The 24,180-nt window shown below is 52.5% G+C and overlaps 3 protein-coding genes across 8 annotated transcripts; 1 reads left to right on the top strand and 2 right to left on the bottom strand.

The window, feature by feature from the left end:
* Positions 1-1,286: 1,286 nt before the first annotated feature.
* SPRED3 (sprouty related EVH1 domain containing 3) lies at positions 1,287-8,727 on the bottom strand. 5 transcript variants are annotated; one of them, XM_066349325.1, is made up of 6 exons: positions 8,588-8,727; positions 6,901-7,081; positions 5,615-5,783; positions 5,444-5,517; positions 3,258-3,404; positions 1,287-2,481 (listed from the first exon to the last, which is right to left on the bottom strand). In XM_066349325.1, exons 2-6 carry the CDS (start codon positions 7,075-7,077, stop codon positions 1,855-1,857), a joined length of 1,194 nt encoding a protein of 397 aa, XP_066205422.1. In that variant the 5' UTR covers positions 7,078-7,081; positions 8,588-8,727; the 3' UTR covers positions 1,287-1,854. The 5 variants fall into 5 exon arrangements, with proteins under 5 accessions (XP_066205422.1, XP_066205424.1, XP_066205421.1 ...); XM_066349327.1 differs by having other exon boundaries at positions 6,994-7,081; XM_066349324.1 differs by having other exon boundaries at positions 8,584-8,651.
* A 185-nt stretch (positions 8,728-8,912) lies between these two features.
* On the top strand, positions 8,913-13,188 carry GGN (gametogenetin). Of its 2 annotated transcripts, XM_066348923.1 has the most exons (3): positions 8,913-9,132; positions 10,157-10,261; positions 10,354-12,241. In XM_066348923.1, the coding sequence occupies exon 3, from the start codon at positions 10,373-10,375 to the stop codon at positions 12,206-12,208; it is 1,836 nt and encodes a 611-aa protein (XP_066205020.1). In that variant the 5' UTR covers positions 8,913-9,132; positions 10,157-10,261; positions 10,354-10,372; the 3' UTR covers positions 12,209-12,241. The 2 variants fall into 2 exon arrangements, with proteins under 2 accessions (XP_066205020.1, XP_066205021.1); XM_066348924.1 differs by lacking the exons at positions 8,913-9,132; positions 10,157-10,261 and adding an exon at positions 13,022-13,188 and having other exon boundaries at positions 10,325-12,204.
* Positions 13,189-13,990: 802 nt separating this feature from the next.
* PSMD8 (proteasome 26S subunit, non-ATPase 8) lies at positions 13,991-22,662 on the bottom strand. The gene is made up of 7 exons (XM_066349457.1): positions 22,450-22,662; positions 21,419-21,491; positions 21,196-21,298; positions 17,463-17,628; positions 16,381-16,481; positions 14,801-14,912; positions 13,991-14,219 (listed from the first exon to the last, which is right to left on the bottom strand). Exons 1-7 carry the CDS (start codon positions 22,618-22,620, stop codon positions 14,082-14,084), a joined length of 864 nt encoding a protein of 287 aa, XP_066205554.1. The 5' UTR covers positions 22,621-22,662; the 3' UTR covers positions 13,991-14,081.
* Between the last annotated feature and the right edge of the window lie 1,518 nt (positions 22,663-24,180).

Genomic DNA, 24,180 nt, shown 5'->3' with positions numbered 1-24,180 from the left:
GAGATTGTCTTGCTCCAAGACCTTGACTCTCTCTGCCCATTCAGACCATCAGATTTGAGAGACCCTAGAAGTCCCATTCCACTCAGGAGAAAGAGATGAAAGAGACTGTGGCATCCCCTTTCCCTAAATAGGGGTCTCAGAGGGCCATGAAACAGGCTTTCAAACTTTCTGAAGCAACTCTGAGATGGAAAAGAAGGGGTTAATGGAGGGTGAAATAAAAAGCTTGAGCTAGGGCTCAAAGTTGGGCTTGGGGGGAGTCTGCAAGGCTGGGGAGAGAGAGCATGTGTACACCAGCATACATAGCTAGCCCAAAAGGTGTCTTTGTGCAATGTAGAAAAAGGCACACCTGCCTCTGAGGGCAGTGTGGCCAGCAGTGTGGTGTGAATTCCAGCCCACTCACCACCTGGGCCATGTGCCTTTGGTTAGTAAACAGCCTGCACAACCATCTATGGTAATGCCATGTCCTAAAGATGAGAGCGAAGGGACTCTCAGTGGTTCTGGAATCCAAGAACATGAGTAAAAAATGATGGGCTTTCCCCCTAGGGTAAGGGGATAGTTCTGTGGGATATGCTGGGGACATGGGCGGGGCCCTAGGACTAGAATTCCAGAGACTGGGATCTTGGGGTCTCAGGGGCCGATGAACAGAATTCAAGGGGCAGCAGTTCTTAGGGGATATCAGGCTAGAGAGGTTTGAGTCCAAAGAAATCAGATCCAAGGGTGCTAGGGTCCTGGGGCACCTCAGATCTGTCTCTGGTATGGAAGGACCAAGGTCTTGGGTCAGGGACAATCCCAATGTTGTGTAGGCTTAAGACCTGAATTTGAAAGGTCAGTGGCACCTTGGGGTCTTGGATCCAGTGCTCCTAAAGCACCTTGGAGTTATTCAGGGGCTGAGACCAAAGGGCCATAGGTCTGGGTTGTCATGAACATCCCATCTTCTGGGAACTAGGCTTCTAGCCTTTAGGGATTGGGGATCCATGGGTACAAAGAAGCCAAAGGTTCCAGGACATTCTGGGCCTTGAAATGTAAGTCCAAGAGGGCTATCTGAGGATTTAGAACCAGTGTCTTGGGCCCTGAGGTGTTGGTGGCCTTCAGTCCTAATCTGAAATTACTAGGCACATCACTGTCCTATTTATGAGATCCAAAGCTCCTGGGAACACTAGTTGGAGAGGTGGGTCTACAGCAGACTTTGATTCCTGGCTCTCAGAGCATCTTGGAGTCTGATGTCTGAGTCAGGGAGGGAGGGGGTGACTCTGAGTTGGGTCACCAAAGCCATTTTGGTCAGAGAATATCTGTTTGAGCATATCCAAGGACTCTGGGCATCTTAAGAGGGCTCAACATCTCAGGGGTCCCAGGGCTATAAGAACACCATAAATATGGTTGCCCCAGGTTTTAGGTGAGTATTCAGGGACCATTTGGGATGATTTTGGACCCTGTGATCTCAAGATCTGGGAGTAATTGTATACAGTCAGGGTCGAGTATTGGCAATTGCTGACTAACTCTGGGGCTGTAATCTAAGGGTTCAGTCAGGGTTCAGGGCGCAGCGTCTGTCAGGAATCCATATGCTCCCAGGCCCGCTTGCTGTGTAGAAAGCCTGGGAATGCCTGGGGTCTCCTCAGTCTAGGCTATGAGATGAGGGAAACAGTGGGATGAGGACGCCAGAACTCAGGATGCCTGGCACCTCTTGGGCAGACAGCCCAATGAAGCTGGGCCTGGGATACCTCAATCATACATTTGGGGTCCAGGTTCCAGGTCTGGAGTGTCTCAATCCAAACTCGAGCTCCAAGTTCTGGGTGTGCCTAGGTTTGGGTTTGGGATCCGAACAGAGTCCGCGGTCCTGTACCCTCGAGGCCATCCTCACCGCGCCGCCTCCTCATGGCGGCCCCCGCAGCCCACACAGCCGCACCGCGCTGCAACCCAGTGGCAGGCGCGCAGGGGCGCGTAGCAGCAAAGGCAGGGTACTGCCAAGGAAAGTGCGGCCAGTGCTGCCCAGCGCGCGGCGGGGCGTGGGTGGCCAGGCTCACAGGCGCACGGGTCTGAGAAGTCGCCCTCTGCGTCCGACAGGCAGTGGTAAAGCAAGCTCTCTGCGCACCACAAGCAGCTGAGACGGCGCACCAGCAGGCGACCTGGGTCTGGGGCCTCCGCGCAGCGGCCCCCACGCCCATCTGCTCGGCGGCGGAAGAGCACTCGGCAGTGCACACAGCGCGCCGCCTCCTCCGCCTCCGGGGAGGCCTTTGCTGGCGCTGCCGAGGGCACGGCCTCTGTGAGAGGGGCGGGTAGGGCAGCTGGGGGCCCCGGGGCTGCGCCCCTCAACGCGCTAGTCTTGGCAAAGCGCACAACGCAGGTGGACAAGGTGAGGGGCGCGGGCAGCCCACTGCGCCGGTAATCTTCATAGCCGCAGCCGCCCCAGCCGACACCCCCTGCCCCGGCCAGGGCCTCTGAGGGCTCCGGAATCCCGGTGAACGGTAGGAGCGGAGGGTAGCTCTATGGGATGAAGGAACAGAAGAACCCGTTAGCGGAATCTGTGATCCCCCCCACATGCCACCACAATCTCAATCCATCCCAGTCTCAGAAAACCCAAGAATCCAAAGACCCTGCTACAGTCTTCATTAATCCGATAATCCTGCAACCCGAGTCAGACTTCCAACCCCCTAGCCCACTGCTGCTCTCCCAGGGACAACGGAAATCTAGGGACAGACAAAAGAATCTAGGCACCAAGCCCACATCTTAAGGACCCAGTAGTCCAAGCTTCCAACCCTGGCTCTTCTCTCAAAATACAGGAGTGCCAGCCCGCAGCCTCCTCTACGCCCAGACACAGTCATTCTGGACCCCAACCGTCTCCTCGGTCTTCTCCGTCAGGATGCAGAAGTCCGGTTAGCAGGTCCCTTTTAGCCCCTTGCATGCCAAGTCCCTTCTCCCATCTTGTGAATTATGCATTCTAAAGAACTTCATTTGGAACCAGCAACCCTTAATATACTAGAAAATTTTTTTGTCTAAGTCGTCCCCAAAGCCTTTCCGAAATTAAGAACTGTCCAAAAATCTCCAGGAGCCCTGGAGAGACAGGATGTCCTCACCCAACCCCCCCACCCCGAGGAATTTAGGTCTCCAAGCTTCCCCCCCCCACCTCACCCATTAACTCAAACCAGCCATTCCTTATGTATGCGGTTTCTCCCCCCTCTGCAGCCTCAGTTCCCTCCCACTTCGGGTCCCCAGCGTCCCACGGGGAGCCCCAGACTTCCGCTGCGGGTTGGAGGGCGCACCTGAGCAGAGGAGCGACGGAGCTGGGGGGGCGTGGCCAGCCCGAAGCTAGAAGCCGACTCCACTGTGACCAGGCGGGCTGCTGCCTCGGTGGTGGGAGGTGTCTCCTGGCGGCTGTGACTGGAGGAGGAATCGCTGTCCACGTGGGACTGGAGGAGATTGGCGGCCTCAGAGCTGGACTAGCACAGCCCAGCCGATGCCCTCACATAGACCACCTCCCATTTTGAGCGAGGGCTCTGCTGTCAGGCCTGGGTTCAAACACTGGCTCTGCCACTGACTGGTTGTGTGACCCTCCCGCAAGTGAGCTCATCTCTTTGAGCCTTAGTTTCCTCCTCTGTAAAATGGGTATCACAATATTGTCTATTTTTAAGGCTGTGGTTAGGACCCTCTGTAGGCATAACACATGCCTGAAGTTCAGGAATAACTGGAAATCATTATTATTATTATTATTTGACCCCCATCTTTTTATTTGCTCAGCTCACCAACCTACATAGCATCAAATCATTCTTCTCACTTCTCAGAAGCCCTCTCCCTTGGCCAGTCAGCTGCCTTCCTGCCTCATGTCCACCACACCTTTATTGGGGCAGTTTCACCCACCTGGAATGCGTTCTTTCCCATCCAGACCAAGCTCTGTCCTTCACAAGCTGAAACAGCATTTCTCAGACCCTTGGTTTCCTTTCTGTAACTTGGGAATCATTCTTACCTCATCTGTTTACTATCTTCAATAGCCATTCATTGAGTACTCACAACGTGCCAGGCTCACAGAGGCTGTTGTGAGAATGTGAGATGGAGCGTGGAAAGCACAGCATCTTTCCTGAGTAAGCGCTCAATAATCGAGAACTGTCTAACTGTCTACATGACTTTAGTAGACCCGCCTGCAACTCCCATTACTATGAGAGCCCCCCTGGTCTGCCCAGGAAACCAGTTTTGTTCTTCAGTGTTCTCGAGCAACTCCCACTGTCCCCAGCAAGTGCCAAATCGCATCAGACATTCTGTGCATTTATTGATTCAATGAATTTATTCAACACATCTTTACTGAACACTTACTGTATACCTACCTACCAGGCCCTGTTTTAAGCCTTGGAGATGCAGCAAGAAAGCAACAAAAGATCCTTGCCCTCCAGGAGCTGACATTCTAGCATGGGAGCAATGACAGTAAACTAATAGATAAGAAAATTATCTATAGGGAAAGAAAATAAGGAAAATAATCTCAGAAGGGGAAAAAAATTAGGACAGGATAAGGCGCATTAGGATATAGCAATTTTAAACAGGTTCCTCAGGGAGGGCCTCACTGAGAAGGTGACACAGGTGTAAATCCCTGAAGGATAAAAGGGAATGAGCCATGTGGAAATTTAGGGAAGAGAGTTCTAAGACAGAAGGGCCAGCAAATGCAAAGGCCCTGTTACTCCTTTTAGAGTAACAGTGAGGAGGTCAGGGTGGCTAGAGCGGAGTGAGGAAGAGGGAGAATAAGGGGCCAGATGGTGGGGGATCTTATTACCACTGCAAGGACTTGTCCCTTACCCTGAGTTAGATGGCCATGATCTGACTTAGAGTTCAATAGGGTCTGTCTAGCTGTGTGTGGAAAGAGGTAGTAGGGAACAGGGTAGGTGAAGAAGTTGACAATGACCATCCTGGTGGGATGGTCTGTTCGGAGATGAGGTTGGGCAAGTTACCAGGTTGGAGGCAGAGTCTGGTCACTCTGAAAGTGAAGCCAATATTTGCTAACAGATTAGATGAGGGACATAAAAAATGAAAGGAGTCAAGGATGACCGCAGTGTTTGTATCCTGAGGAGCTAAAAGGATGGACCTGTTATTAACTTATTCATCCATTTACTTTTAATATTTATTCATTTTTATAGTTTATCTTAAATTTTTTTTTCTGCCTTTTCACACTACATTAGAAGCTCCATGAGGAAAGGGACTTTGGTTTGTTCACTGATGTATCCCCAGTGCCTAAAACACTACTTACTGAGGTGCTCGATAAATCCCCTTGAATGAATGTGTGAATGTGTTCTATCACAACAGAACAGAAACTAGAATAACTTGGATTTAATTGATCTGACAGTTTGGGCCCAGAGTTCTGTCCCAGCATGTGGCATGGTGCCTGATGCACAGGAGGTGCTCAAGAATGTTTGTAGAATAGAAATAACCCCCTGCCCTTCCAGCAGAGCTGGTCCTGAAGACTCACCGTCAGAGGGCAGGGAGTCTCTGCTGTGTCCTGGGAAGGGGAGGAGGAAGAGGAGGAGGAGGGGGTAAGCGAGCCTGAGGCAGGGAGAAAGTCAGAAAGTGAGTTCTGTGGACTCCAGCTTCTCCCATTCGTCCACCCCAGCCCCCAGGGCCGACCACCTGTGCCACTCACCTCGACTCAGTGCGGCCAGTGCAGCCAGCAGGGTCTTCTGGAACTCATCAGCCTCTGCAGGACTCTGAAACGTCAGCCCAAACTTGCAGTCCCCTAGGCTCCAGTGATGGAAGATGGGGTTCACCTTGTTGTAAACCAAGCCTGGCCTCAGGGTACACTCCAAGGTGATCTGAGGGGCAGGAGGGAGCCAGATTAGACATCTCCATCCAGCCATACCTGGGACTTCTCCACCCCCAGCATCTCTGCATACCCGAACATCCCACAAAACATATTTTTCAATCCTAGGTATACCCCTGTATTCTGACCAATAGCACTCCCCAATTTTATTGAGCACAATAAATTCTGGAGTATTTTCCCCAAGCCCCTTGATCTGTACATTTTCCAATACCCCTTCTGATATCCCAATAGGAATCCCAAATCTTGTTGAATGCCTCAAAAAATTAATTAGTCCTTTCTGACTCAATAGTACTCCCCAAACTTTATTAAACACCTCAAAATATTACTGTTAATCCCTCTCAGTGCCCCAATAATGTCCCAAAACACTATCCCCAAAATTCCTATCAAACTCCCACAGATTTCCCTGTACATGCTGGTCAATACCCTAGATGTTTCCTCATATCCTTACCCAATATCACTATATTCCTTCATACCACTTCAAATCCCCATGCATTGTTTCTCTCAATCCCTGCTCTGAATGCAACCCTTCCTCCAAGCCTTTGCAAGTCATCCTGATCTTTCTGCTATACCCCCAGCTGAAACTTCAATACTGTCCTTTGAAATCGAGCCAAACAGCCCAGAACATTCTTGCTGAACTGAAATATAGGATTGTAAACCCTATTTGACATTTCCAGATGGTCTCCCACAAAATGGCTCCATATACTTAGGGCAGTCAGAGCCCTAGAATGTAGGGCCTTGTGGCGAGAATCTCAACCAGATAGGAGTCATGAGACGGTTCAAAGCAGAAAAGGGATATGATCTGAGTCAGTTGTTAGGAGAGACCTTGTGCAACACACTGACATATGGGAGAGAGCAAGACAAAGAGAGCAGTGAGGAAGCTGCTGTGATAGCCCAGCAGGTGATGGGAGTGGACAGGATCTGCTTAATACCCTGAATGTTCTTAAAACTCCAACTCTTATCCATAGGACACATATTCACTTCCAAACTCCACCCCACACCCAGGTTTGATTCCCAGGCTCGGAGATCACCTGACCTCCCCTCTGCACTCCCAGCACCATTTCCCTATTTCCCCAGCCCCCACCCTATTCCCACATTCCATAATGGCTCACTTTCTGGTCCCGGAGTCGCTCCCCGTGGATGACGTAGTGCCCCTGGCAGGTCCCCCCCTCGGGCCTGGCCCCTCGGACCCGACATACGCTCACCTGGCTGAGGCCCCCACCCCCCACAGGCAGCCAGCCCCCACTGGAGTCATCTCGGGCCATCACCACAGCTCGAACCCGAACCATGTACCTGGAGGTGGGGGGACAAGGACAACATAGTCTGTGAGCTCCAATCCTGTTCTATTCAATGTCCCCCCAACCCTCATTTCCCTTCTCCGTCTCTCACACCTGGATTCACTGCAACCTTTGCCACTGATACACAGCTTACCTTTCTTTCCCACCTTCTCTGGCATAGCCACCTTCCGTTCCCATGCCCTTCTTCCAGCATGGCTTCTTTCTTCCTCATGCTATCTCTTTTCTCCCATGCCTACCTTCTCCATATCTACCTTTTTTCTCTATACCGCTTTCCCCCTCTCCCCATCTTTCCCATACACACCCCAACAACCTCGGTTTTCCACTTTCCTTCCCCGTCCAGCTTACTCCCATCAACCCTGTCTCCTTCTCTCTTCTCTCCTCCTCATACCCACAGCTCCACCCATCCTTCCCCCTCACAGCTGGGTGCCTGCGCATATGTATTTTCTTAGAGTCCACCACCTCAGCTCTAGTCCCCTCTACACTGCCTCCGGACCCTGCCGCCCAGGCCACAGGTTGGGTGAGAAATCCAGCCCCTCTTCCCCCAACTCCTTCCCAGATTTATGAATGAGACCGGATGCAAAGCTCACTGAGTCACCCAGCAACGGGAGATGGTCAGGGAGAGAACCAGAAATGGCCAGAGGCCGAAAGGGAGATGGAGGCAGAGGAAGCCAGAAACCGGTGAACGAGAATCATCCAGAGAGCATTTCATTCATTCATTCAAAATAAAAAAAGCCTGCTTCCTCAGGCCCCAGCCGAAGGAAGGCAAAGAGCAGAGATTGGCAGGGGGCGGAGGGGGTTATTCATCTCTCTTTCTCCCCTCCTCAGCATCCTTCAAAACCATCTTACCCCGCCCCCCAGCTCAGGAGACGTAGCCCTCCGCCCAGTAATCGGGATCTGAGTCCATCCCCTCAGTACCACCTAGCGCAGGGACCCTGGCGTCCGAGACTTAGGGACCCATTCAACGGGCACTAGCCTTTCCCCCCTACTTGCAGGCTGCCAGGTTTCTCTGGCCCTTCAGTTGGGAAAGGGGCGGCTGCAATGCTGCCCCCAGCCCCTTTTCTCAATGGGATGGGATTTTGTGAATGAGAAGTCACGTGATTCTGCTTCCTTTGTCCGCCCGCCTTCCACGACAACAGGTGAAGCAGAGAAAAAGGGCAGAGGTTCCCTGCAAGGCCTAGATGGGATAGGACGCCGGGATTTCCGAATGCCCTAGACTCCCCACACATCTGTTCCCCGGGGAAAGTGGTCCCTACAGTTCCTCAGTGGCGGGGGTCCTGTACGAAATTTTATGAATGGAGTGTCCTCAGAGGAACTCCAGGCCCCCCAAATAGAGACAGGTACCCCAAATGGCTGCCGCGCAGTTTGGGGGCCCCACCCCCTTGTCCTTCCATCCGGTATCTGGTGGGCGCCCGGGTAGGCAGGAGGCGCAGCGCAGTCCAGGCCGCCCCCACAACAGGACAGGTCTGCCAGCCCCCGCCCCCGCGCCCCCCTCGGCACCTGCCTGGGAGGCTCCGGCCGGGCTCTGAGCGGCGGCGACGTGGCCTCCTCCTCCTCCTCCTCCTCCTCCTCCTCCTCCTCCTCCTGTTCACTCCGGCTCCTCGCTGGCTCCGGCGGCGCTAGAGACGGGCTCCGGGAGCCGGAGCTTCGGGGGAGGGAGGGGGAGCCCAGAAGATGGGGGAGGGGGAGGGGGCGGCTTGACGGAGGTGTAATAAACGCGAGGCGGACTTGCTTGCCCGCTGGGTCCTAGAGCCCGGTCCCGGCTCCAGTGAACAACCCTTCAACCCTCATTTTTTCAGGATCCAGAGAGAATCCTCGACTCTCCCACCCATCCGCGTCATTATCCCTGAGGATGTAGGGAAGGGGTCTGGGACATCGCTTGGTCTCAGCCTTCTAAAGAGACAAGGGTCTACGGTCTACGCCCAAATGAAAGGGGCTAAGTGCCTGGCAGGGTTCGAAAAGAAATGGGGCGAGAAGGAAGCATTCGCAAGGGAGCGGGGTCGGAGGGCCTAGGAAAAGAAAAACTGAGGACGCCAAAGGTGCGGACAAGTGAGTTGAGTCACGAAGGGGACAGATCCACCGTGAATGGGCCTGCTGGGAGGGCTGAGAAAGGAGAGGGTTTTGGGAATTCTAGATGTAAATTAATCGTCCTAGGGGAGGTGCGCAAGAGAACTCCAAGAGGGAGGAGCTACGTGGCAGTGTTCCTAAGGGGCGGGGCTTAGGGAGAAGGGCGGGGCATAGCAAAGAGGAGGAGCTAAGAAGGTTTTAAAGGGGTGGGGCCTAGAACTCGGAGGCCTAGCTCAGGTACTTAAGGCTCTGGGCTCCAGCTAGTAGCCTTTAGGGCGTGTCCTCGAGCCCCGAGGCCGAGCCTTGATCTCGGGGTCGGCCCTCGCAGTCTCGCCCACTTGCCTTCACCCGCACCCCCGTTCTTTTCGGTTATTTTCAGCTACGGCCGTTCCCCTCCCTGTCCTGGGCCCAGGGGGCCGCGGTTTGAACTTGGGTGGGCAGGAATCGGTGAATGGGAACCTCTGGGCGAGGGAGGGAGCTTGGGGAAAGGAGGGGGCCTGAGTGTTGAGGCCCGCGGGTAGACTCGGAACAGGAACAAGTTTTGTGAAGCTTGAGGATCTGCCACTGCCTGGGTAGAAGGCGGGACCCGAATGATCGACGAGAGCGGGAGAGACAGAGAAAGAGAGGAGGAAGAGGATTAGAGGTAAGGGCTGAGGGTTTAGCATGGAAGGAACACCTGGAATTTGTTAGGCGGAGACGGGGCCACCTGGGTAAGTGTAGAGGAGGCCCTATGCCCTGACCATCCAGGTCGGGACCACAGAATGGGGGTGGGGTTAGAGTTCACAGAGAGAAGCTTGAACTCCTTGTCGGCCTTATAGGCTACTGAGCACAACCGTCATCAGTGATGTGGCTCGAGTGACAGGAAAGCGGGAGAGGCCGACCTGTCTCAGAGCCTGACGCCCTGGGACGTGGCCAAAGTGTAGGGATGTGATCTGAGGGACCAGCCAGGGGCTTAGAGACCGAACCTTAGTAAATTAAGAGGATAAAGTCTGTGTCTGAACAGCAGCTGTATGGGGCCATGAAGAAGAAGGCATGAACGTCGAAAGTCAGGGAACGCAAATGCGACTAGAGACTGATGCCTGAGTGGACCTTGGAGGACAAGGGCGGACCGGTAGGATCAAGTACAGCGAGCCTCGTCGGGTCCCCACAGACCTGGCAGACTGACAGGCTTTAGTTGTGTTTGTTTTTTTTTTTACACCACAGCTCCCGACCTCCATCAGAAATGGGGAACGTGCAGTCGGAGCCGTCTGCGGGCGGGGGCTCCCAAAAGGAGCCGGCCTCGGACTGCTCCTCCGCCTCCCACCAGACATCCCCAGCGGAGTCCAAGGTGACGCCCTCCTCCCCTGCCGTTCGCCTGGGTCGCGGGCTGGGCGTCTGGTTCCCCAGCAGCGCCGCGCCCCCGGAACCCCAGGCCTCACCCTCGCCCCTGACATTAGAACTGCCCTCGCCAGTGACGCCTCCTGCAGAGGAGGTGGTTGCGGCTGCTGTCTCCACTCCAGCCCCGCCCCCCGTGGGTACCTTGCTGCCCGCGCTGTCTAAGTGGCGAAAAACCACGGGGACTCCGGTGACCCGGATCCGCGGTCTTCTGGAGGCAAGCCATCGCGGCCAGGGCGACCCTCCGAGCCTCTGTCCGCAGCCGCCGCTGCCCCTACCACGCACAGAAGAGGACCCCGACCCTGTCCCGAGGTCCCCATCCCCGACTCCGCCACCCTTGGAGCCGGAGTCGCTAGAGCCAGCGCCACCCTGGGACCTCAGAATCAGTCCCGTTCTGGCCACACCCTCCACAATCCCCACAGACAGCCAGGCCGGGAGCGGCAGCGAGCGCCAGACGGACGGCGGGGCCCGTGGAGGGGCGCCTCCCCAAGAAGGCGAGGGCGAAGTGGCCCAGCCTGCGGCCTCCGAGTCCAGCCTGAGTCTGCTGTGCAAAGTCACCTTCAAGTCGGGCTCCTCTCGACCCCCTGCGGCGGCGGCGAGTTCCTTAGTTGCCAAAGTCTCCCTGGGGAGTGGCAGCGGCAGAGGACTCTTCGCCTCCGCCTCGGGTGCCATCTCTTACGCCGAGGTCCTGAAACAAGGGCCTCTGGTTCCTGGGGCTGCTCGTCCCCCGGGAGAGGCCCTTCGGGGGACCCAGGAAGCAGAGGGCAGTAATGGAGACGGTGAGGAGTGTTCTAGACGCCCCTCAGCGCCTGCGTCCCATGCCCAGACCCTTCCATCGCCACCCTACACCACCTTACCAGGCTCGAAGCCCAAATTTGACTGGGTGAGCCCTTCTAATGGCCCTGAACGCCACTTTCGCTTCAACGGAGCTGGCGGAGGCATCGGAACCCCCAGACGGCGTGCAGCCGCACTCTCAGGTCCCTGGGGCTCCCCGCCGCCTCTGCCGGGGCAGATACACCCAGCTCCCAGCCTCCGGAGGCCTGCGTCCACCCTCCTGGCGCCGCCTATGTTCATCTTCCCGGCGCCCACCAATGGTGAGCCTGTGCGCTCCGGGCCTACAGGCCCACAGGATTTAATACAACCACCGCCCCTGCCCACACCACCCACGCCGCCTCCGGCTCCGCCGTCCACACCACAGCCGCCAGCGTCCCAGCCAACGCCGCAGCTCGCGGAGCTTTGTCCCATCCCAGGCTCTGGCAATGGGATGGAGTCCGCCCTGGCTCCCGCCCTTCCCCTCGCTTTAACTGCTGTCCAGGCCCCGGCCCCGGCCCCAGCCCCATCCCCACCCCTGAATCCCCATCCCACTAAGACCGAGCCATCATTGCCGGCACCCACGCCTGTCAAAACCCGCACGCGCAGAAACAAGGGTCCTCGAGCTGCACGGGGCGTGACCCATGAAGAGGGCGTGCCTGGAGAGGGTCCTCGCGAACCGACTGCAACTACTGTGACTGACAGCGGCGGTAGAGGGGGTGGTGGTGGCGGAACACCTCCAGCAGGGACGACTAACACTGGTGTCCGGCGCCGCTGGCCGCCCTTCCAGGTGCTTAACTCTTGTCCTTGCAAGTGTTACTGCCGCCACCAGGTGCGCTGTCGCCGCCTGCCACGCAACGTGTCTGCCTGGTGAGGGGAAGTGGTGGGTTAGGAAGGGGAGGGCGTACCCCTCATGTCCCCAACTAAACTTCCGTGAATAGAGCCCCATTAAGTCCTTTTGCTCAAGACCCCAGGTGACCTTTTCCTTGGATGCATCTCAAACTCAGCTGAGCTCCAAAGGAACACCTTGGCCTAGCCCCTTGGTATCCAGACGCCCAAGCTGACTCCAGGCCCACTTGTTACTTTTGTTACTCTCAGGGACAGAAGCTGGTCCCAGCTGACCCTCTTCACAGCCTTAACACTTTTTGAGAGCACCAAGAACCTTTCAGGGATGGGAGGGGAGATGACTGTCTTCTGGAACCAAACTGATCTAGAATGCAGAATTCCAAAAGAAGCCTCTGGTCTAGCTCCCCAGACTCCTATTCCTCCCTCTTCCTCCAGCCTCTGGCAATTTCTGACTCTGGGACCCACGGTTTTGAGTGACAGAGGGCACTGATGCCCCCAGTCACTGTACTGCAGACTACTGAGTCTTAAGATCCAGTGAGAGTTTCACCCAATTACCCACCCCACATTGAATTTCAGGGGTCAGTCACCAGGACGTCTGACCTTGGCTCCTAAGAATCCTGAATCACTACTCTCTGCCCTGGACCCCTTGGAGCTCAGCTGTGGTGGAGTGGGGGGGATGTCACACTACCACCAACCTGCACCCCCTTTCCTAAACAGATTAATCTTGCCCTAGACTGCCCATGGGACATTGACATGGTTCCTCATGCAGGGAAAGTAAAGCCTATTAAGGGTAAGGGCTTGACCACACAGCCAGACCCTGCTGACTCTACCTTTATCCTAGGCTAAGTACACGCACCAACCACCTGAGTGAGCCGTCCTGGGTTGCCACCATCAAGTTGGCTGGCTCTCTGGTAGCCGGGCTGGAGCACTTTGACTTGCAGGCCACCCATTCCAACTGAGTACAGTCTGTTGTTCAATGCCCTCTACTTTCCCCTCCTTGACAATAAAATTTTCATCCAGATACCTAGCAGCTGCCTGTCAAGTCACCTACTAAGGGTTGCAAGTGAGGTGGAGCAGGGCCGAAATCTCCATGCGGGCACCACATCCTAGAAACAGGAGGTTGAACTCAGAGCAGTAGTAATGGAGGTTCCATTCATCAGACTAATGGGCCCCAGGGTGAGATGGTCTCATTCCTCTTAATACCATCAGCCCCATTTCTTGAGCTTATCTGGTGTCAAGCTCAAGGGTATTTAGCACACACATCAATCTGGAAAGCAGGAGTGAATATTTCATTTTACAGCTAGGAAAACTGGAAGACTTGAAAATCCCTCACTGGCTCAGCCAGATTTGGACTCTGCCTCAAACACCTCAACAATTTGAAGGCAGGAAACATAGGCTGGGGGTGTGGGCGGTCATAAGTCACTGGCTCAGGTAGAGTGGGGACAAAGGGGAGCCCATGACAGGACCCATGCCTTTTGTTCCAAGAGGTCTCAAACTGGTAGCCCGTATGAGTTCCATTTCTCCTATCATTGAAAAAACTAATTTAATTCACTGTTGTTTTTTAATTGGGCCATTTCATCCCCTTCACTAAAATACTCTAGTGCCTTGGCCTGGCCCCGTGTACACAGCTGTATGCAGGAGTCCCTCTACCCAGGGCCTGTGCTCCCCCACCTTCCTTGCAAGCCACAGTGCCACTAGGCCCCTGCAGTGGGCATGTTTGATACTTTGAACAGAGGCTGACCCCTGGGGCCCCTCAAGTATCCAAGTTTTTCAGAGATACCATCCCACCTAGGGAAAAAGAGGCCTAGGAGAGAAAATGTCCATCAGCTTTATTGGAGGAAAGCCTGCACTACAACACTTTCAATAATGTAAGCCCTGTCCCACACCAGTGCCTGATGAGCTCAGACAATCATCTCCAGCTGCCGGGCATATTCGATGACCTGTTTGGCCAGCTCCGTGGAGGGGATGGTGGTATCTTCTGGTTTCTGCTGCTGGCTGGCAAAGCTGTAGTAGTTGTTGAGGCCCAAGACCCACCCTCGCTGCAAAAAAGAAGGGATGAGAGATGGGTGATCACATAGGCTAGCTCCCCACCCCCCAGAGCCAGTACTGACCCACATGGGCCCTGCCTTGCTTTTTCTCACCAACCCTAAGCTATCTGCACAATTCTAGGCAAGTAACTTAACCTCTCTGTGCCTTAGTTTCTCCACTTTGAGACGGGATCCTAATCACACTCCTCTGGGTCTGCTATGAAAATTCAATACCTGTAAAATGCTAAGAATAGTATTTGGCTCAGAGTAAATAGTCACTAATTATCAGCCATCACTATTGCTCAAGTTCAAATTTCAACTCTTTCAGTTTGGTCCACCTTGTGCTAGATGCTGAGCTAAGCTCATCAACCCACATGTTAAATTCTAACCACATTATACAGATAAGAAAACTGAAGCTTAAAAAAAAAAAAAAAGAAAGAAAACTGAAGCTTAGAGTTCAGTGACTTGCCCAAGGTCACATATCTGCATTATTAAACCTGGGCAGTCTTGTTCTAAAGTACCTCCAGCTCCCCACCCCCACTGCTACTAGTGAGTGCAGTCCTTGGTCCCATGACCCCTTGCACCCCAGCCACCTTCTTGGCATAGTCCGTCATCTTTTTGGGTGTGTTGAAGAAGAGGATCCGGGTGGCCTCAGTGAAGAGGATTTTCTCATAGGCCTTCTCGATGCATCCAGCAATCTCATCTCTGGGGGAAGATGAAATTCTTACTGTTGAGCAGACAGAGATCCAGGCTCTGTCCTCCCTGGTCTGACACACACAAGCTCTGATACTTCAGTTCAGCAGTGACTACTAGAATATGTTTGTTACCTGTTCTATCTAACCAATGGAAAGTCAGACAGAAAGGGAGGAACTTGGACCAGAGCTGCAAAGCCAGGGCTACGTCCAGGTCTCTCTGGCTTCCAGGCCCTACCCTGAATTCCACTCTCAGCCACGAGGACTTCAAGATATCTGAAAGCCAGCCTGGGATTCCTTGAAGGGGGTCTATTTACAAAACACCCCCATACACACACACAAAGGATGCTGCACCCACTTCTAGATCCAGTCCCAAAGTGGTTCCTTGCACTCCTGCCAAGAGGCATCATGATCATCACTGAATAGAAAAAAGGCATCAAATCACTAAAACGGGAAAAGGGGTTAGCTCTAGGGAAAACTGACAGGGAGGGTACATCCATTTCTGATGTGTTTTATCTCTAAGGCCAAGCAGTAGGTATGTGGGCACTAATTTTTTATTCCCTGTTGATTTTGAAGAGTCAAAATATTTCATGATTAGCCCTGGCCGGATAACTCCGGTGGTTAGAGCATTGTCTGAAGTGCAGAGGTTGCCGGTTCAATCCCCAGTCAGGACACTTACAGGAACAGATCGACGTTCCTCTCTCACTCCCTCTTTTGCTAAAATCAATAAATAAAAATAAAATATTTCATTATGAAAAATAAGCCAGAGCCCTGGCTGGGTAGCTCAACTGGAAGAGAATCATCCCGATATGCCAAAATTCTGGGTTTGATCCCCAGTCAGGCCACAAATAGTAGTCAACTATGAGTGCATGAATGAGTGGAACAAGTTGATGTTTCTCTCCTTCCCCCTTCAAAACAAAACCCTAAACCCATGAAACTACTCTCCTCATTCCTACCACCTTCCTGGGCTTGGCTTTGCCACCCAAGGAATGGAAAGCCATCTCAATCTGGCACTCTGCCATCACCTGGACATCATTTTACTCCTCAAGGGGCTTGTAAATGTCATGCTCACCTGCCTGTGTGATGTCACTTGTGCACAAAGCAACCTGAGGGGCTAGCTGGACTCCATTTAGAATGGGAGAACTTAGGTGCTTCACTTTACGTGAGCTGAAGTGAGGTCACGTGACTCGTAGACCACTTCTAGGAGGCAGCATGGTCCCTGTTTGCTGCATACTGTCTGGCTGCCAAATCCATGCTTTGGGTCTGACACATATAGGCACACTCATAAATAGCCCAGAAAAAGATGAGGGCAGTTTTCCACAATTTCATGACCAGTCCCAATTCGTGGAAAAGGAAAACTTATGTGCCCAGCCCCGCCACCCAGATCACAAGTGGCCAGATTGGGATTCAACTAAGGGCTGCCTGACTTCAGATTCAGAGCTCTTTCCAAACCCCACAGGCCTCTGGCCTTCCCCATGCACCTGATGGTGTCAAGCAGGATGTCAATGAAGAAGGTATAGCTCTCGGCAGGGATGTTGCCTTTGGCCAGGAACACTTTGTTGTAGCTGCCCTCCATTAGGTACTGCAGAGACCAGGAAAAGTAGGGAAGATGAGAGAATGAAGCAGAGGCAGAACAGTGGCCTACCCACTGAGGCTTCACCATACTCCCAGTACCTCCAGAAACTCCACTTTGCTACAACACCCATTTCCTATGCAGAATGGGCACCTGCTCTACCAGGAAGCCCTCTCTGGTTTACTTACACACATACACAAATACACACACTCCAAGCTGCTCTAGGCTAGTATGTAATCATCTCATCTATTCTTTAGTCACAAGAGGGAGAGAGAGCTAGATGCGGAGCAAGCACATTCCTCCTTTGCCCAAGCTATGCTGCCAGCCTGAACTGCCTCCTCTTCCAACCTCTCCCTACAGCCAAATCCTCCCGAGACCTCAGCTCTAGGAACTACTTCCAAACCTTGGGTACTACGGCTCTTCTCTGACCCTGCTGACCTTGTTCTAGAAACACTGTCCTCTTTGCTACCCCTCAGCCACACCAGGCATGTTACTGCCTTGGGATCCTTGGTCTAGCTGCACCCTCCACCTGGACCACTGTTCCCTGAGAAGTTCACTTGGTTGGGGCCTTCATCCCCCTCAAATCTTTCTCAAATTTCACCTTTTCAGTAAGGTTTTCCCTGACCAGTTATTAAAAATCACCTCTGCCCCCGACTCTCCACCCTCCTTCCTGCTTTATTTGCTTTCATAGCACTTAACATATGACAGACCTATACAGGCTACTTAATCTTTTTGGGTTTTTGTCTGCTTCCTCACCTGAATGTCCTGCTCCCAAGACCAGCGATTTTATCTGCTTTGTTCACTGTACAGTCTGAAAACCAACCACAGTGCCTGGCACCTGGCTGAGGCTCAATATTTGTTGGACAAATAAACAAACGAGTCTATGGGTTGAAAGATGGACTACCCACGTCTCCAGTGAACTCTTCCTAATGTCTGTACCTGTACCACCCTCGTTAGCTAGGACCTCCCCTTCCCGTCCCCAAGACTCACTTGCTCAAGGGACACAGGATGCTTGATGTATACATTGGTCTGGATGTCCTTGGCAGGCAGCCGCTCCAACTCAGTGTGGAACTCAGCCACCCGGTTCTGAGACAGCAGGAAGAGGAGGTTAAGGCCCAAGAGCTGGTGCATATATGCTGACTCGGGGAGCTGCTCCCTGCAAACCAAGGTGAGGGAACCAAGGTAAGAAGAACTTAGGTACCTACTGAGCTGCACACTCCAGGTTGCAGGGACCCTAATGATTGATTGTCCCTTGCTGTCTCATTGGAGAGGTACTGAGTCCTGGGTTTTCAAAGGAAACTGATGTTTAAAGAGGTATGAAGAAGTCACAAGTTGTATGAGTTCAAGCAAGTAACCTCACGTTAGTAAAGTGACTCAGCTACGGTCTTCCCAACTGTAAAATGGGTATTACCATAGTATCCATATTATCAAGGTGGGTTAAGTAAGTAAGGGTTAAGTGAATTAAATGGTTTAACCTAAAGTGATTAAAATAGTACCTGGCCCAAATAAATACTGTATAAGTGTTAGCTATATTAAGAATCATTACCCTTCATTTTTGCCTGACCAGGCAGTGGAACAATGGATAGAGTGTCAGACTGGGATGCAGAGGACCCAGGTTTGAAACCCTGAGGTCGCTGCTTGAGCACAGGCTCATCTTGCTTGAGTGCAAGTCCACCAGCTTGAGCATGGGATCATAGATATGATCCCATGGTCACTGGCTTGAGTAAGGGGTCACTCTTTCTTTTTTTTTTTTTTTTTTTCTTTCTGAAGCTGGAAACGGGGAGAGACAGTCAGACAGACTCCCGCATGCGCCCGACCGGGATCCACCCGGCACGCCCACCAGGGGCGACGCTCTGCCCACCAGGGGGCGATGCTCTGCCCCTCCGGGGCATCGCTCTGCCATGACCAGAGCCACTCTAGCACCTGGGGCAGAGGCCAAGGAGCCATCCCCAGCGCCTGGGCCATCTTTGCTCCAATGGAGCCTTGGCTGCGGGAGGGGAAAAGAGAGACAGAGAGGAAGGAGGGGGCGGGGGTGGAGAAGCAAATGGGTGCTTCTCCTATGTGCCCTGGCCGGGAATCGAACCCGGGTCCCCCGCACGCCAGGCCGACGCTCTACTGCTGAGCCAACCGGCCAGGGCCAGGGGTCACTCTTTCTGCTCTAGCTTCCTCGGTCAAGGCACATATGAGGAAGCAATCAATGAACAACTAAGGTGTTGCAACAAAGAATGGATGCTTCTCATCTCTCTCCGCTCCTGTCTGTCTGTCCCTATCTAACCCTCTCTATCGCAAAAAAAAAAAAAAAGAAAAAGAAAGAATCATCACCCTTTTTTTTAAGGGGGTAAGTGAAGCTTAGGAAGGTAAGGTCATTTGCAGAAGATCACATAATGAGGAATTAGCAAAATCAAACTCAGGTTTGTCTGACTTCTGGTATCAATTTCTTTTTTTTTTTAATTTTAAAATAATTTATTGATTTTTTTTTTTTTTTTTGAGAGAGAGAGAGAGAGGAAAGGAGGCAGAGAGAAAGGGAGAGCGAAACATCAATTTGTTGTTCCACTTATTTATGTATTCATTGGTTGATTCTTGTATGTGCTCTGACGAGGGATTGAACCCATAACCTTGGTGTATCACAATGATGCTCCAACCAACTGAACTGCCCAGCCAGGGCTCTAATGTCAAATTCTTTCTTTCCCTTTTTTTTTTTTTTTTAAACAGAGAGGCAGGAAGAGACAGAGATACAGGAACATCGAGCAGTTCCTGTGTATGCCCTTATTGGAGATCAAATCGGAAACCACTGCACTTCAGGATGACACTCCAACCAACCGCCAGGGCTTCTTTATTTAATGATTGATTTTTAGAGAAACAGAGAGAGGAAAGAAGAGAGAAGGGAGGAGGAAGGTAAGCATTCATTTGTTGTTCCACTTAGTTGTGCATTCATTGGTTGCTTCCCGTGTGTACCCTGACCAGGGATCAAACCCTCAACCTTATTTCAGGACAATGCTCTAACCAACTGAACTAACTGGCCTGGGCTAATGTCAAATTCTTTTGTGTGTGTGTGTGGCAGAGACAGAGAGAATCAGAGAGAGGAACAGATAGGGACAGACAGACAGGAAGGGAGAAAGATGAGAAGCATCAATTCTTCATTGAGGTTCCTTAGTTGTTCTTTGATTGATTTCTCTTATGTGCCTTGACCACGGGCCTTCAGCAGACCAAGTAACCCTTTGCTTGAGCCAGCGACCTTGGGCTCAAGCTGGTGAGCCTTGCTCAAACCAGATGAGCCCATGCTCAAGCTGGCGACCTCGGGGTCTTGAACCTGGGTCCTTCACATCCCAGTCCGACACTCTATCCACTGCGCCACCACCTGGTCAGGAACTAATGTCAAATTCTTGATCCCTTGGCCCTGGCCAGTTGGCTCAGTGGTAGAGCGTCGGCCTGGCGTGTGGAAGTCCCGGGTTCGATTCCCGGCCAGGGCACACAGGAAAGGCGCCCATCTGCTTCTCCACCCCTCCCCCTCTCCTTCCTCTCTGTCTCTCTCTTCCCCTCCCACAGCCGAGGCTCCATTGGAGCAAAGATGGCCCGGGCGCTGGGGATGGCTCCTTGGCCTCTGCCCCAGGCGCTAGAGTGGCTCTGGTCGCAACAGAGCAACGCCCCGGAGGGGCAGAGCATCGCCCCCTGGTGGGCATGCCGGGTGGATCCTGGTCAGGCGTATGCGGGAGTCTGTCTGACTGTCTCTCCCGGTTTCCAGCTTCAGAAAAATACAAAAAAAAAAAAAAAAAAATTCTTGATCCTCCAGTGTTTGCATCTGCATGTCCACATCATCAACTTAATAGTAGAAATGATATGATTCCTACTCCTTCTCAGCCGATAAATACTTGAACTAGGAATCCATGCAGGTACCACTGAGTTATAAAATCATTCAATTTTATATTCAGCACATATCCATTGAGTCCATGCCCTGGGCCTGGCCCCATTCGAGGCAAAGTTGGGCCTCAGCAGTGATCAAGACCCTTCTGCTTTTAGGTGACTCACATTCCAGCTGGAGGGACAGCCCTGGGATGGGGTAGCACAGGCAGAGGGGTCAGGGCTGGGATGAAGAGGCTAGGAAGAGGGCTGACACAACATTGAAAGTCATAGGAAAGAGCCTGGCCTGTAACCTGAGGGCTATGGAGAGCCATGACAGTTTCTAAGCATAGGATCGACATGGTCAAATTTTAGTGTTGCAAAAATTGGCTGCCATGGAGGCGGTGGGAAATGATCCAAGGGGTTAAGGCTGGGGCCAGGGCAGATGAAAGGCGATGGTGGTTAGGCCCTGGCCAGATAGCTCAGTTGGTCAGAGAGTGATCCCGACAAGCCACAGTTGCGGGTTCGATCCCGGGTCAAGGGACATAAAAGAATCAATGAATGCATACGTAAATGGAACAACAAATCAACATTTCTCTCTCCCTTCCCCCCAAAAAAACAATAAGTAAAGAAAGGTAACATTGGCTACACTGGGAAGGGGAAATGTAGTGTGGGAATGTTGAGGGGGGGACAGATTGGAGGCCAACAGAGACTCAGGACCTCCAGGTCAACCCCCTGACCCTGCAACCTCTGGGGATGGAGCTAGACAAAGGGGAAGTGCCCAGGTAAAATGAGATAAATCAAGTGGCTAGCGCATAAGAGATCAAAGAGCTGCCATGTAAACCCCACAAGCACCACCCCAGTCAGGGACAGAGTCCATCCTCACTTGTAATCGAAGTAGTAGCATTTGAGCTGGGCCATGTAGCGCTCGAAGGAGGGGATGTCCTTGCGTAGGATACTCCACTGGGCCCCAATCTCCAGAATGTCACCTGTGGGTGACAGGGCAGGTTCTCAGGAGGTGACTGAGTCCTTCTCCTGACCATCACTGCTACCATTCCTGCCACGATCCCCCAATGCATCACCCCCCCACCAACACCAGTGACACTCACGGGCCAGAATGAGCTGCTGTTTGGTCAGTTTGGTTCCTGTGGTTGGCAGGAAATTGAGCTCCAGCAGAACCAGCTGACAAAAAAGAATGGAAAGGAAAGAAGATGGGACTTCAAGTAATAGTTACTCACCTTTTCTAGGCCTTGGTCTTCCAACCTAGAAAATGTATCTCATCATCATCCTTTACTCATAAGATTGTTATGAGCATTAATAGAGTCAGTCCTCATAAAGCACTGTGAGTGCTCATTCAGGATTACCCCACGTTACAATTATTAATAGCTCTACTGGGAAAACAGGAAACCAACTCCATGCCTGACCCAATGAAATCAAGGGGGTTGCGAGGTCACTAGCACCTTCAGTTCTAGGCAGACCTTCCCCAACCCCAAATCCACGCCAGGCAGGGAGGGACGCTAACTTCCCCAGTACAGTCCAACCCACACATCACTTCTTATCTGTCACTTCCCCCTCAGCGACTTAGTCCAACCCACAGTATTTGTACTTTCCCAAACACATTTGGTGTGAAGCACCCTGAACCCCATTTTAGTCCTCTAATATGTGGGGTTTTTTGAGGTTTAGTCCAGCCTTCAGAATTTGGCTGGCCTCCCAATCCCCACAGATGCATCCCTAAGCGCCTCATACCCAAACTTGGTCTGGTCTACACCATACACACCATTATCTCAGCCTTCTTTCATTATCCTATCCTGTCCCCCACTTGGTTTATCCAGAACCCGCCACCAGAAAAACTCCGACACCCCCATCATGCCACGCCAGCCAGTTAGGCCTCCCAGCACCAAAATTTTGACTTCTCACTCGGTTGTACTAAAACCAGTATCTCCATCACTCCCGCACCGCGGGTCGCATTTGGTCGGTTCCAGGCCCCTCTTACGTCTTCAACCCTGCAAGTCTGCACTTTGGCTGTTACGAATCCTTCACCCTCTTAGGTGAAGTCTTGCTGAGATCGGCACCGAGGTCTCTACCGCGGCCCGGAGCTCGGTTCGGTCTAGACTCCTTTAGTGCCCCCGGCCACCCCTACCTTGAGACGGCCCAGCTCTTCCCCGCACTTGCTAAGGTTGGGGCTTTTACGGTTCCACTCGCCCTTGAGCTGCTCGTACATGCCAGCCGCGGCCTGCAGCACTGCGCCCGAGGCCGCAGAAGGTCCCGGGTTCGAGGAGCCCACGGCCCCGTTCAAAGTCGCAGCCGCCATCTTCCGTGATGCGGCAAACCGCAGACCCCCATTTACGACAGCGACGCCTACCGACGCTCGCCCGGCGGAAGTGGGGCCGAGAGGTGGAGCCCGAACCTGGGGGCGGGACTAGGAGTCTTGCCTCCTCCTGCCGTCCTTAACACTCAATCGCTCTTCCGGTGGTGTCCTTGGAGGCCATCCGTTAAGGAACATGTTAGAGCTCCGCCTGCTGCCTCCCAAAATGGAAGTCGCCTCCTTCTCTAAGTGTGGATGGGTTGCGGTCGCAACGCTTTCCCACCTTTCCTTATCAACACGGCTGTCCTGGCTTTAGCCTGGGCTTTCAGGACGCTACTTCTATCTTGGAAATTCCAACTTCACGGCAGCTTTGAAAAGCCAGGAGGTGGCAGTGGTGAAGCCATTTGGAAAACTTAGTTATTCTTTTCATCTTATAAGCAGGCTTTGAGAGCCTGGGTAACCGTCCAAGAGACGAATTGTTGAGATTTGAACTTAGATCTTTCTCTCTAGTCCAGGGGTCGGGAACCTTTTTGGCTGAGAGAGCCATGAACGCCACATATTTTAACACTAGAAAGCCCGGTGGTCATACGAAATGACTGCTGTTCTAGATATTATAAATTGTAATTAAAATGATTTGTGCAAAGGTGTCTGCTAATTCAAACTAAATTACCCAGGGCAGGTGGCGAGGACGCCCCTTTGCTTACTGCCCCACGGGGTTTCCCCCTTCTACTTGCTTAATTGCTTAAAGTAGAGTGCAATGAAGGAAACCACTGGCGGTACATTTCTTTTTTTTTTTTTTTTTTTTAAGGTTTTTTTTTTTTCTTTTCATTTTTCTGAAGCTGGAAATGGGGAGAGACAGTCAGACAGACTCCCGCATGCGCCCGACCGGGATCCACCCGGCACGCCCACCAGGGGCGACGCTCTGCCCATCCTGGGCGTTGCCATGTTGCGACCAGAGCCACTCGAGCGCCTGAGGCAGAGGCCACAGAGCCATCCCCAGCGCCCGGGCCATCTTTGCTCCAATGGAGCCTCGGCTGAGGGAGGGGAAGAGAGAGACAGAGAGGAAAGTGCGGCGGAGGGGTGGAGAAGCAAATGGGTGCTTCTCCTGTGTGCCCTGGCCGGGAATCGAACCCGGGTCCTCCGCACGCTAGGCCGACGGCGGTACATTTCTTAAGAGCTACTGCTAGCTCAATAAATAAAGGTGATTTAAATAATAAAATGTTAATTCACATGTCAAAGATCTCTTTGTACAATATTTCTTGTGTAGATCTTTCCATCATTTTTAAGCTCGCCTTGCAGAGGACCATCAATTATTTTTAATTTTACGTCCGTTCTTTCACGAACTCTTGAACAGGCAACATAAAGTTGACCGTGTGCAAATGCAGGCTCAGGTAAAAAAATGCCAACACGCTTAAGCGTTTGGCCCTGAGACTTATTGATGGTCATAGCAAAGGCAAGTTTTACAGGAAATTGTCTACGTCTCAATTGAAACAGCAACCCTGTTTGAGATGGAGCCAAATCAATTCTTGGAATGACATGTATTTCACCTTTAGAGGAGCCAGTCAA

This window comes from Saccopteryx leptura, chromosome 9, assembly GCF_036850995.1.
Source record: "Saccopteryx leptura isolate mSacLep1 chromosome 9, mSacLep1_pri_phased_curated, whole genome shotgun sequence".
Taxonomy (NCBI): domain Eukaryota; kingdom Metazoa; phylum Chordata; class Mammalia; order Chiroptera; family Emballonuridae; genus Saccopteryx; species Saccopteryx leptura.
This window is presented reverse-complemented; position numbering and strand designations above follow the sequence as displayed.

Bases quoted from the DNA above. Each gene is read 5' to 3' on its own strand.
- PSMD8 (XM_066349457.1), bottom strand. From the start codon at position 22,620: ATGGCGGCTGCGACTTTGAACGGGGCCGTGGGCTCCTCGAACCCGGGA. The intron at 16,482-17,462 runs GTGAGTCTTGGG...TGGTCTCTGCAG, and splicing joins ATCCTGTGTCCCTTGAGCAA to TACCTAATGGAGGGCAGCTA. The intron at 14,913-16,380 runs GTGCATGGGGAA...ATCTTCCCCCAG, and splicing joins ATCCTGCTTGACACCATCAG to AGATGAGATTGCTGGATGCA.
- GGN (XM_066348924.1), top strand. From the start codon at position 10,373: ATGGGGAACGTGCAGTCGGAGCCGTCTGCGGGCGGGGGCTCCCAAAAG. The intron at 12,205-13,021 runs GTGAGGGGAAGT...CCTTTATCCTAG, and splicing joins CCACGCAACGTGTCTGCCTG to GCTAAGTACACGCACCAACC.
- SPRED3 (XM_066349325.1), bottom strand. From the start codon at position 7,077: ATGGTTCGGGTTCGAGCTGTGGTGATGGCCCGAGATGACTCCAGTGGG. The intron at 5,784-6,900 runs GTGAGCCATTAT...CCTGCCCCTCAG, and splicing joins AGCGACTCCGGGACCAGAAA to ATCACCTTGGAGTGTACCCT. The intron at 2,482-3,257 runs GTGCGCCCTCCA...TTCATCCCATAG, and splicing joins TCCGTCGCTCCTCTGCTCAG to AGCTACCCTCCGCTCCTACC.